At 58.8% G+C, this 12,500-nt stretch overlaps 1 protein-coding gene across 1 annotated transcript in view; it reads right to left on the reverse strand.

The window, feature by feature from the left end:
• The window catches only part of LOC132207100 (zinc finger protein ZFP2-like), a 15,750-nt gene extending 4,200 nt beyond the window's left edge, over positions 1–11,550 (reverse strand). Inside the window, exon 1 of the mRNA XM_059642269.1 lies at positions 11,384–11,550. Within this exon, the coding sequence (XP_059498252.1) occupies positions 11,384–11,447 (64 nt within the window). The 5' untranslated portion in view covers positions 11,448–11,550. The remainder of the gene's footprint in view (positions 1–11,383) is intronic.
• Positions 11,551–12,500: the final 950 nt, after the last annotated feature.

The following is a 12,500-nucleotide window of genomic DNA, read 5'->3' on the forward strand; positions in this document are numbered from 1 at the left end:
TCCCACACACACTCTCTCTCTCTCTCTCTCTCTCTCTCCCACACACTCTCTCTCTCTCTCTCTCTCTCTCTCCCACACACACTCTCTCTCTCTCCCTCTCTCTCCCACACACACTCTCTCTCTCTCCCTCTCTCTCCCACACACCACTCTCTCTCTCTCCCTCTCTCACCCACACACACTCTCTCTCTCTCCCTCTCTCACCCACACACACACTCTCTCTCTCTCCCTCTCTCTCCACACACACTCTCTCTCTCTCTCCCTCTCTCTCCCACACACACTCTCTCTCTCCTCACTCTCTCTCCCACACACACTCTCTCTCCCACACACACTCTCTCTCCCACACACACTCTCTCTCTCCACACACACTCTCTCTCCCACACACACTCTCTCTCCCACACACACTCTCTCTCCCACACACACTCTCTCTCCCACACACACTCTCTCTCCCACACACTCTCTCTCCCACACCACACTCTCTCTCCCACCACACTCTCTCTCCCACCCACACTCTCTCCCCACCCACACTCTCTCTCCCACCCACACTCTCTCTCCCACCCACACTCTCTCTCCCACCCACACTCTCTCCCACCCACACTCTCTCTCCCACCCACACTCTCTCTCCCACCCACACTCTCTCTCCCACCCACACTCTCTCTCCCACCCACACTCTCTCTCCCACCCACACTCTCTCTCCCACCCACACTCTCTCCTCCCACTCTCCCACACACTCTCTCCCTCCCACACTCTCTCTCCCTCCCACACTCTCTCTCCCTCCCACACTCTCTCTCCCTCCCACACTCCTCCCTCACACTCTCTCTCTCCACACTCTCTCTCCCTCCCACACTCTCTCTCCTCCCACACTCTCTCTCCCTCACACACTCTCTCTCCCTCCCACACTCTCTCTCCCTCCACACACTCTCTCTCCCTCCCACACTCTCTCCCTCTCACTCTCTCACACACACTCTCTCTCTCTCTCCCACACACACTCTCTCTCTCTCACTCTCTCTCCCACACACTCTCTCTCTCTCCCACACACTCTCTCTCTCTCTCCCACACACACTCTCCCTCTCTCTCCCACACACTCTCTCTCTCTCCCACACACTCTCTCTCACTCACACCCTCTCTCCTCTCACTCCCACACACACCTCTCTCTCTCACTCTCTCTCTCTCTCTCTCTCTCTCCCACACACACTCTCTCTCTCTCTCTCCCACACACACTCTCTCTCTCTCCCACACACACTCTCTCTCTCTCTCCCACACACACTCTCTCTCTCTCTCCCACACACACTCTCTCTCTCTCTCCCACACACACTCTCTCTCTCTCTCCACACACACTCTCTCTCTCTCTCTCTCTCTCTCTCTCCACACACTCTCTCTCTCTCTCCCACACACACTCTCTCTCTCTCTCTCCCACACACACTCTCTCTCTCTCTCCCACACACACACACTCTCTCTCTCTCACCCACACTCTCTCTCTCTCTCCCACACACACTCTCTCTCTCTCTCTCTCCCACACACACTCTCTCTCTCTCTCCCACACACACTCTCTCTCTCTCCCACACACACTCTCTCTCTCTCTCCCACACACACTCTCTCTCTCCCTCTCTCTCCCACACACACTCTCTCTCTCTCACTCTCTCTCCCACACACACTCTCTCTCTCTCCCACCACACTCTCTCTCTCTCCCACACACACTCTCTCTCCCTCCCACACACACTCTCTCTCTCTCTCCCACACACACTCTCACACTCTCTCCCTCTCCCTCACTCTCTCTCTCCCACACAGTCTCTCTCTCTCTCCCACACACACTCTCTCTCTCCCTCTCTCTCCCACACACACTCTCTCTCTCTCCCTCTCTCTCCCACACACACTCTCTCTCTCCTCTCTCTCCCACACACACTCTCTCTCTCTCCCTCTCTCTCCACACACACACTCTCTCTCTCTCTCCTCTCTCTCCCACACACACACTCTCTCTCTCTCCCTCTCTCTCCCACACACACACTCTCTCTCTCTCCCTCTCTCTCCCACACACAGCTCTCTCTCTCTCTCCCACACACACTCTCTCTCTCTCTCCCACACACTCTCTCTCTCCTCTCTCTCCCACACACACACTCTCTCTCTCTCCCTCTCTCTCCCACACACACTCTCTCTCTCCCTCTCTCTCTCCACACACACTCTCTCTCTCCTCTCTCTCTCTCCACACACACTCTCTCTCTCTCCCTCTCTCTCCCACACACACTCTCCCTCTCTCTCCCACACACACTCTCTCTCTCTCTCCCACACACACACTCTCTCTCTCTCTCCCTCTCTCTCCCACACACACTCTCCCTCTCTCTCCCACACACACTCTCTCTCTCTCTCTCCCACACACACTCTCTCTCTCTCTCCCACACACACTCTCTCTCTCCCTCTCTCTCCCACACACACTCTCTCTCTCTCCTCCCTCTCTCTCCCACACACACTCTCTCTCTCTCCCTCTCTCTCCACACACACTCTCTCTCTCTCTCTCTCCCTCTCTCTCCCACACACACTCTCTCTCTCTCTCCCTCTCTCTCCCACACACACACTCTCTCTCTCTCCCACACACACTCTCTCTCTCTCTCTCTCTCTCCCACACACACACTCTCTCTCTCTCCCACACACACTCTCTCTCTCCCTCTCTCTCCCACACACACACTCTCTCTCTCTCTCTCCCCTCTCTCTCCCACACACACTCTCTCTCTCTCTCTCCCTCCCTCTCTCTCCCACACACACTCTCTCTCTCTCCCTCCCTCTCTCTCCCACACACACTCTCTCTCTCTCCCTCTCTCTCCCACACACACTCTCTCTCTCTCTCTCCCTCTCTCTCCCACACACACACTCTCTCTCTCTCTCCCTCTCTCTCCCACACACACTCTCTCTCTCTCTCTCTCTCTCTCTCCCCACACACACTCTCTCTCTCTCCCCACACACACTCTCTCTCTCCCTCTCTCTCCCACACACACTCTCTCTCTCTCTCTCCTCCCTCTCTCTCCCACACACACTCTCTCTCTCTCCCTCTCTCTCCCACACACACTCTCTCTCTCTCTCCCCTCTCTCTCCCCCACACACTCACTCTCTCTCTCCCTCTCTCTCCCACACACGCACTCTCTCTCTCTCTCCCTCTCTCTCCCACACACGCACTCTCTCTCTCTCCCTCTCTCTCCCACACACGCACTCTCTCTCTCTCTCCCTCTCTCTCCCCACACGCACTCTCTCTCTCTCCCTCTCTCCCCACACGCACTCTCTCTCTCTCCCTCTCTCCCCCACACGCACTCTCTCTCTCTCCCTCTCTCCCCCACACGCACTCTCTCTCTCTCCCTCTCTCCCCACACGCACTCTCTCTCTCTCTCCCTCTCTCCCCACACGCACTCTCTCTCTCTCCCTCTCTCCCCCACACGCACTCTCTCTCTCTCCCTCTCTCCCCCACACGCACTCTCTCTCTCTCCCTCTCTCCCCCACACGCACTCTCTCTCTCTCCCTCTCTCCCCCACACGCACTCTCTCTCTCTCCCTCTCTCCCCCACACGCACTCTCTCTCTCTCCCTCTCTCCCCCACACGCACTCTCTCTCTCTCCCTCTCTCCCCCACACGCACTCTCTCTCTCTCCCTCTCTCCCCACACGCACTCTCTCTCTCTCCCTCTCTCCCCCACACGCACTCTCTCTCTCTCCCTCTCTCCCCCACACGCACTCTCTCTCTCTCCCTCTCTCCCCCACACGCACTCTCTCTCTCTCCCTCTCTCCCCCACACGCACTCTCTCTCTCTCCCTCTCTCCCCCACACGCACTCTCTCTCTCTCCCTCTCTCCCCCACACGCACTCTCTCTCTCTCCCTCTCTCCCCCACACGCACTCTCTCTCTCTCCCTCTCTCCCCCACACGCACTCTCTCTCTCTCCCTCTCTCCCCCACACGCACTCTCTCTCTCTCCTCTCTCCCCCACACGCACTCTCTCTCTCTCCCTCTCTCCCCCACACGCACTCCCTCTCTCTCCCTCTCTCCCCACACGCACTCCCTCTCTCTCCCTCTCTCCCCCACACGCACTCCCTCTCTCTCCCTCTCTCCCCCACACGCACTCCCTCTCTCTCCCTCTCTCCCCCACACGCACTCCTCTCTCCCTCCCTCTCTCCCCACACGCACTCCCTCTCCCTCCCACACTCCCTCTCACCCACACACTCCTCCCCACACACACTCCCCACACACACTCCCCCACACACACTCCCCCACACACACTCCCCCACACACACTCCCCCACACACACTCCCCCCACACACACTCCCCCTCTCACACCCCCACACACACTCTCTCTCTCTCCCCCACACACACTCTCACTCTCTCCCCCACACACACTCTCTCTCTCCTCCCCCACACACACTCACTCTCACTCCCCCACACACACTCTCTCTCTCTCCCCCACACACACTCTCTCTCTCTCCCCCACACACACTCTCTCTCTCTCCCCCACACACACTCTCTCTCTCTCCCCCACACACACCTCTCTCTCTCCCCCACACACACTCTCTCTCTCTCCCCCCACACACACTCTCTCTCTCTCCCCCACACACACTCTCCTCTCTCCCCCCACACACACTCTCTCTCTCTCCCCCCACACACACTCTCTCTCTCTCCCCCCACACACACTCTCTCTCCTCCTCCCCCACACACACTCTCTCTCTCTCCCCCACACACACTCTCTCTCTCTCCCCCCACACACACTCTCTCTCTCTCCCCCACACACACTCTCTCTCTCTCCCCCACACACACTCTCTCTCTCTCCCCCCACAACACACTCTCTCTCTCTCCCCCACACACACTCTCTCTCTCTCCACACACACACTCTCTCTCTCTCCCCCACACACACTCTCTCTCTCTCTCCCCCACACACACTCTCTCTCTCTCCCCCACACACACTCTCTCTCTCTCCCCCACACACACTCTCTCTCTCTCCCACACACACACACTCTCTCTCTCCCCACACACACCCACTCTCCCTCCCCACACACACTCCCACTCTCTCCCACACACTCCCACTCTCTCCCACACACTCCCACTCTCTCCCACACACTCCCACTCTCTCCCACACACACACTCCCCCTCTCTCCCCACACACACCCACTCCTCCCACACACTCCACTCTCCCCCACACACTCCCACTCTCCCCACACACCCCACTCTCTCCCACACACTCCCACTCTCTCCCACACACTCCCACTCTCTCCACACACTCCCACTCCCCACACACTCCACTCTCTCCCACACACTCCCACTCTCTCCCACACACTCCCACTCTCTCCCACACACTCCCACTCTCTCCCACACACTCCCACTCTCTCCCCACACACTCCCACTCTCTCCCACACACTCCCACTCTCTCCCACACACTCCCACTCTCTCCCACACACTCCCACTCTCTCCCACACACTCCCACTCTCTCCCACACACTCCCACTCTCTCCCACACACTCCCACTCCTCCCACACACTCCCACTCTCTCCCACACACTCCCACTCTCCTCCCACACACTCCCACTCTCTCCCACACACTCCCACTCTCTCCCACACACTCCCACTCTCTCCCACACACTCCCACTCTCTCCCACACACTCCCACTCTCTCCCACACACTCCCACTCTCTCCCACACACTCCCACTCTCTCCCACACACCCCACCTCTCCCACACACTCCCACCTCTCCCACACACTCCCACTCTCACCCACACACTCCCACTCTCTCCCACACACTCCCACTCACTCCCACACACTCCCACACACTCCCACTCTCTCCCACACACTCCCACTCTCTCCCACACACTCCCACTCTCTCCCACACACTCCCACTCTCTCCCACACACTCCCACTCTCACCCACACACATCCCACTCTCTCCCACACACTCCCACTCTCTCCCACACACTCCCACTCTCTCCCACACACTCCCACTCTCTCCCACACACTCCCCACTCTCCCCACACACTCCCACTCTCTCCCACACACTCCCACTCTCTCCCACACACTCCCACTCTCTCCCACACACTCCCACTCTCTCCCACACACTCCCACTCTCTCCCACACACTCCCACCCTCCCACACACTCCCACCTCTCCCACACACTCCCACTCTCTCCCACACACTCCCACTCTCACCCACACACTCCCACTCACTCCCACACACTCCCACTCTCTCCCACACACTCCCACTCTCTCCCACACACTCCCACTCTCTCCCACACACTCCCACTCTCTCCCACACACTCCCACTCTCCCACACACTCCCCTCTCCCCACACACCCCACTCTCTCCCACACACTCCCACCACTCCCACACACTCCCACTCTCTCCCCACACACACTCACCCACACACACTCTCCCACACACACTCTCCCCACACACCCCACTCTCCCACACACCCCACTCTCTCCCACACACTCCCACTCTCTCCCACACACACCCCCCACCTCTCCCACACACACCCACTCCACTCCCCACACACTCCCACTCTCCCCCACACTCCACACCTCCCCACACACACCCACTCTCTCCCCACACACCCCACCACTCTCCCACACCCACACTCCCCACACACACACTCCCCCACACACACTCCCCCCACACACACTCTCCCACACACACTCTCTCCACTCTCCCCCCACACACACTCTCTCTCTCTCCCCCCCACACCTCTCACTCTCTCTCCCCACACACCTCACTCTCTCACACACACACACCCCACACACACACACACACCCCCACACACACACACCCACCCCCACACACACACACCCCCCACACACACACACCCCCCACACACACACACCCCCCACACACACACACCCCCACACCACACACACCCCCACACACACACACCCCCACACACACACACACCCCCACACACACACACACACCCCACACACACACACACACCCACACACACACACACACACACCACACACACCACCCCACACACACACACCCCCACACACACACACCCCCACACACACACACCCCACACACACACACCCACCCACACACACACCCCCCCACACACACACACCCCCACACACACACTCCCCCACACACACACTCCCCCACACACACACTCCCCCACACACACACTCCCCCCACACACACACTCCCCCACACACACACTCCCCCACACACACACTCCCCCCACACACCACCACTCCCCCACACACACACTCCCCCACACACACACTCCCCCCACACACACACTCCCCCCACACACACACTCCCCCCACCCACACCCCCCACACACACACTCCCCCCCACACACACCCCTCACCCCACACACACCCCTCTCCCACACACACCCCCTCTCCCACACACACCCTCTCCCACACACACCCTCTCCCACTCTCCCCCTCTCCCACTCTCCCTCTCCCCACACACTCTCTCCCACACACCCTCCCACACACTCTCTCCCCACACACTCTCTCTCTCCTCACCCCCACCACACACTCTCTCTCTCCCCCCACACACACTCTCTCTCCTCTCCCCCACACACTCCCACTCTCTCCCCACACACTCCCACTCTCTCCCACTCTCTCCCACACACACTCTCCCACACACTCTCTCACTCTCCCACACACACTCTCTCACTCTCCCACCCACCACTCTCACTCACTCTCCCACACACACTCTCTCTCACTCTCCCCACACACACCTCTCTCCCTCTCCCCCCCACACACACACTCACTCTCTCCCCCCACACACACTCTCTCACACTCCCCCACACACTCCTCACACACACACACACCCCCCACACACACACCACCCCCACACACACACACCCACACACACACACACCCCCCCACACACACACCACCCCCACACACACACACACCCCCCACCACACACACACACCCCCCCACACACACACACCCCCACACACACTCCCCCCCCACACACACTCCCCCCCACACACACTCCCCCCCACACACACTCCCCCACACACACACTCCCCCACACACACACTCCCCCCACACACACACTCCCCCACACACACACTCCCCCACACACACTCCCCCCACACACACCCTCTCCACACACACCCTCCCCACACACACCCCTCTCCCCACACACACCCTCTCACCACTCTCCCTCTCCCACTCTCCCTCTCCCACTCTCCCTCTCCACACACTCTCTCCCCACACACTCTCACCCCACACACTCTCTCCCCACACACACTCTCTCTCTCTCCCACACACACTCTCTCTCACCCCCCTCTCTCACCCACACACACACTCTCTCTCTCCCACACACACTCTCTCACACTCCCCCACACCACACACACTCACCCCCCACACACACTCACTCTCTCTCCCACACACACTCACCTCTCTCCCACACTCTCCCACACACACACTCTCTCCCACACACACTCTCTCCCACACACACCCTCTCCCACACACTCTCTCCCACACACACTCTCTCCCACACACACTCTCTCCCCACACACACTCTCTCCCACACACACTCTCTCCCCCACACACTCTCTCCCCACACACCCCCCACACACACCCCCCACACACACTCTCTCCCACACACACTCTCTCCCACACACACTCTCTCCCACACACACCTCTCCCCACACACACCTCTCCCCCACACACACTCTCTCCCACACACACTCTCTCCCACACACACTCTCTCCCACACACACCTCTCCCACACACACTCTCTCCCACACACACTCTCTCCCACACACACTCTCTCCCACACACACTCTCTCCCACACACACTCTCTCCCCACACACACTCTCTCCCACACACACTCTCTCCCACACACACTCTCTCCCACACACACCTCTCCCCACACACCTCTCCCACACACACTCTCTCCCACACACACTCTCTCCCACACACACTCTCTCCCACACACACTCTCTCCCACACACACTCTCTCCCACACACACTCTCTCCCACACACACTCTCTCCCACACACACTCTCTCCCACACACACTCCCTCCCACACACACTCTCCCCCACACACACTCCTCCCACACACACTCTCTCCCACACACACTCTCCCCACACACACTCTCCCCACACACACTCACTCCCACACACACTCTCTCCCACACACACTCTCTCCCACACACACCTCTCCCACACACACCACTCCCACACACACTCTCCCCACACACACTCTCTCTCTCCCCACACTCTCACTCCTCCCCACACACACTCCTCACTCTCTCTCCCACACACACACTCTCTCTCCTCTCCCACACACACTCTCTCTCTCTCCCACACACACACTCCCTCTCTCTCCCACACACACCACTCTCTCACTCTCTCTCACCCACACACACTCTCTCTCTCACCCCACACACACACTCTCTCTCCCCCCCACACACACTCTCTCTCTCCCCCACACACACACTCTCTCTCTCCCCCACACACACACTCTCTCTCTCCCCCACACACACACTCTCTCTCTCCCCCACACACACTCTCTCTCTCTCCCCCACACACACTCTCTCTCTCTCCCCCACACACACTCTCTCTCTCTCCCCCACACACACTCTCTCTCTCTCCCCCACACACACTCTCTCTCTCTCCCCCACACACACTCTCTCTCCCTCCCCCACACACACTCACTCTCCTCCCCCACACACTCTCTCTCTCTCCCACACTCTCTCTCTCTCTCCCACACTCTCTCTCTCTCTCCCACACACACTCTCTCTCTCTCTCCCACACACACTCTCTCTCTCTCTCCCACACACACTCTCTCTCTCTCCCTCTCTCTCTCCCACACACACTCTCTCTCTCTCCCTCTCTCTCCCACACACACACTCTCTCTCTCTCCACACACACTCTCTCTCTCTCTCCCACACACACTCTCTCTCTCTCTCCCACACACACTCTCTCTCTCTCTCCCACACACACTCTCTCTCTCTCTCCCACACACACTCTCTCTCTCTCCCTCTCTCTCCCACACACACACTCTCTCTCTCTCCCTCTCTCTCCCACACACACACTCTCTCTCTCTCCCTCTCTCTCCCACACACACACTCTCTCTCTCTCCCTCTCTCTCCCACACACTCTCCCTCTCTCTCCCACACACTCTCCCTCTCTCTCCCACACACTCTCCCTCTCTCTCCCTCTCTCTCCCACACACACTCTCTCACTCTCCCTCTCTCTCCCACACACACTCTCTCTCTCTCCCTCTCTCTCCCACACACACTCTCTCACTCTCCCTCTCTCTCCCACACACACTCTCTCACTCTCCCTCTCTCTCCCACACACACTCTCTCACTCTCCCTCTCTCTCCCACACACACTCTCTCACTCTCCCTCTCTCTCCCACACACACTCTCTCTCACTCTCCCTCTCTCTCCCACACACACACTCTCTCTCTCTCCCTCTCTCTCCCACACACTCTCTCTCTCTCTCCCTCTCTCTCCCACACACACTCTCTCTCTCTCCCTCTCTCTCCCACACACTCTCTCTCTCTCTCCCTCTCTCTCCCACACACTCTCTCTCTCTCTCCCTCTCTCTCCCACACACTCTCTCTCTCTCTCCCTCTCTCTCCCACACACTCTCCCTCTCTCTCCCACACACTCTCCCTCTCTCTCCCACACACACTCTCTCACTCTCCCTCTCTCTCCCACACACACTCTCTCTCTCTCCCTCTCTCTCCCACACACACTCTCTCACTCTCCCTCTCTCTCCCACACACACTCTCTCACTCTCCCTCTCTCTCCCACACACACTCTCTCACTCTCCCTCTCTCTCCCACACACACTCTCTCACTCTCCCTCTCTCTCCCACACACACTCTCTCTCTCACTCTCCCTCTCTCTCCCACACACACACTCTCTCACTCTCCCTCTCTCTCCCACACACACACTCTCTCTCTCTCCCTCTCTCTCCCACACACACACTCTCTCTCTCTCTCCCTCTCTCTCCCACACACTCTCTCTCTCTCTCCCTCTCTCTCCCACACACTCTCTCTCTCTCTCCCACACACTCTCTCTCTCTCTCCCTCTCTCTCCCACACACTCTCTCTCTCTCTCCCTCTCTCTCCCACACACTCTCTCTCTCCCTCTCCCTCTCTCTCCCACACACTCTCTCTCTCCCTCTCCCTCTCTCTCCCACACACTCTCTCTCTCCCTCTCCCTCTCTCTCCCACACTCTCTCTCTCTCCCACACTCTCTCTCTCTCCCACACTCTCTCTCTCTCCCTCTCCCTCTCTCTCCCACACTCTCTCTCTCTCCCTCTCTCCCACACTCTCTCTAGGCCTCAGGCTGTTGGGGGAGGGGATTCCTTTCCGCTTCCTCCTTCCAGAACCTTCCCCCGGAAACCCCCTCCCTCCTGGACACGGACTCTTTGGTCTGGGGGGTTCGTTTACCTCCCGGGGCCGGGTCCTGCTGCTGCCGGCGGAGGCGGCGGGATTCCTTGCGGAGCGCTGCCATGGGCCCGACAACGGCAGCGCGGCGCGGCGTATCCCCACCTCCCGACGTCCGCGCCCGCCGCCGGCCGGGCGCAGACTGAGGCGCGGAGTCGCCGGGGGCTTAGTGGGTGGGTTCAACCGCTGCACGACGCCCCACCTCCTTCGCCGACGGACGTGTCTCCGGGCCAATCGGCCGTCAGCGCCCCTGACCGACGTCGGCTTCAGCCATTCAGCGTCCCGCCCCGCCTAATGTTTGTCCTTTCTCACCCATCAGACTGTGAGCCTCAATAGTCACCGCCTACCCGCTTTGCAGCCGCTGATTGGCCGTATGGCAGCACGGTCTCCGCCCTTCCGGCAGGATTGACCATTCTCAATGCCCGCCTGGCACATTTCAACGTGATTGACAGTCGCGTTTCTCCATTGTGCTCACTGACTCCCGCCCTTCCCTCTGATTGACGGTCGTTTTGAATCCTTTTGTCGTCTGATTGACATTACTGTTAACCAATGAGCTGATACCCCTTCCCCCATACCTTTTCATCGGTAATGTTGACCAATCAAAGTGTTGTTCTCCTGACCCGCCTCAGATTGACATCTTCCCCGACCAATCTGTACTCTCTACCCGTCCCATTTCCCTGATTGACAGCTCGTCTGACGATTCCTCGGTCTGATGTCCTCCCTGGTTTTCGTTTGTCTCTCAGACCCACAGAGACCCAGACACACACCCACAGAGTGAAACCCAGACACACACACACACAGACACAGAGTGAAACCCAGACACACACCCACACACAGAGTGAAACCCAGACCACACACACACACCCACAGAGTGAAACCCAGACACACACACACACACAGAGTGAAACCCAGACACACACACACACAGACACAGAGTGAAACCCAGACACACACCCACACACAGAGTGAAACCCAGACACCCACACACACAGACACAGAGTGAAACCCAGACACACACACACACCCACACACACACACACAGAGTGAAACCCAGACACACACCCACACACAGAGTGAAACCCAGACACACACACACACAGACACAGAGTGAAACCCAGAC

The sequence above is a fragment of the Stegostoma tigrinum genome, chromosome 44, assembly GCF_030684315.1.
Source record: "Stegostoma tigrinum isolate sSteTig4 chromosome 44, sSteTig4.hap1, whole genome shotgun sequence".
Lineage (NCBI taxonomy): Eukaryota > Metazoa > Chordata > Chondrichthyes > Orectolobiformes > Stegostomatidae > Stegostoma > Stegostoma tigrinum.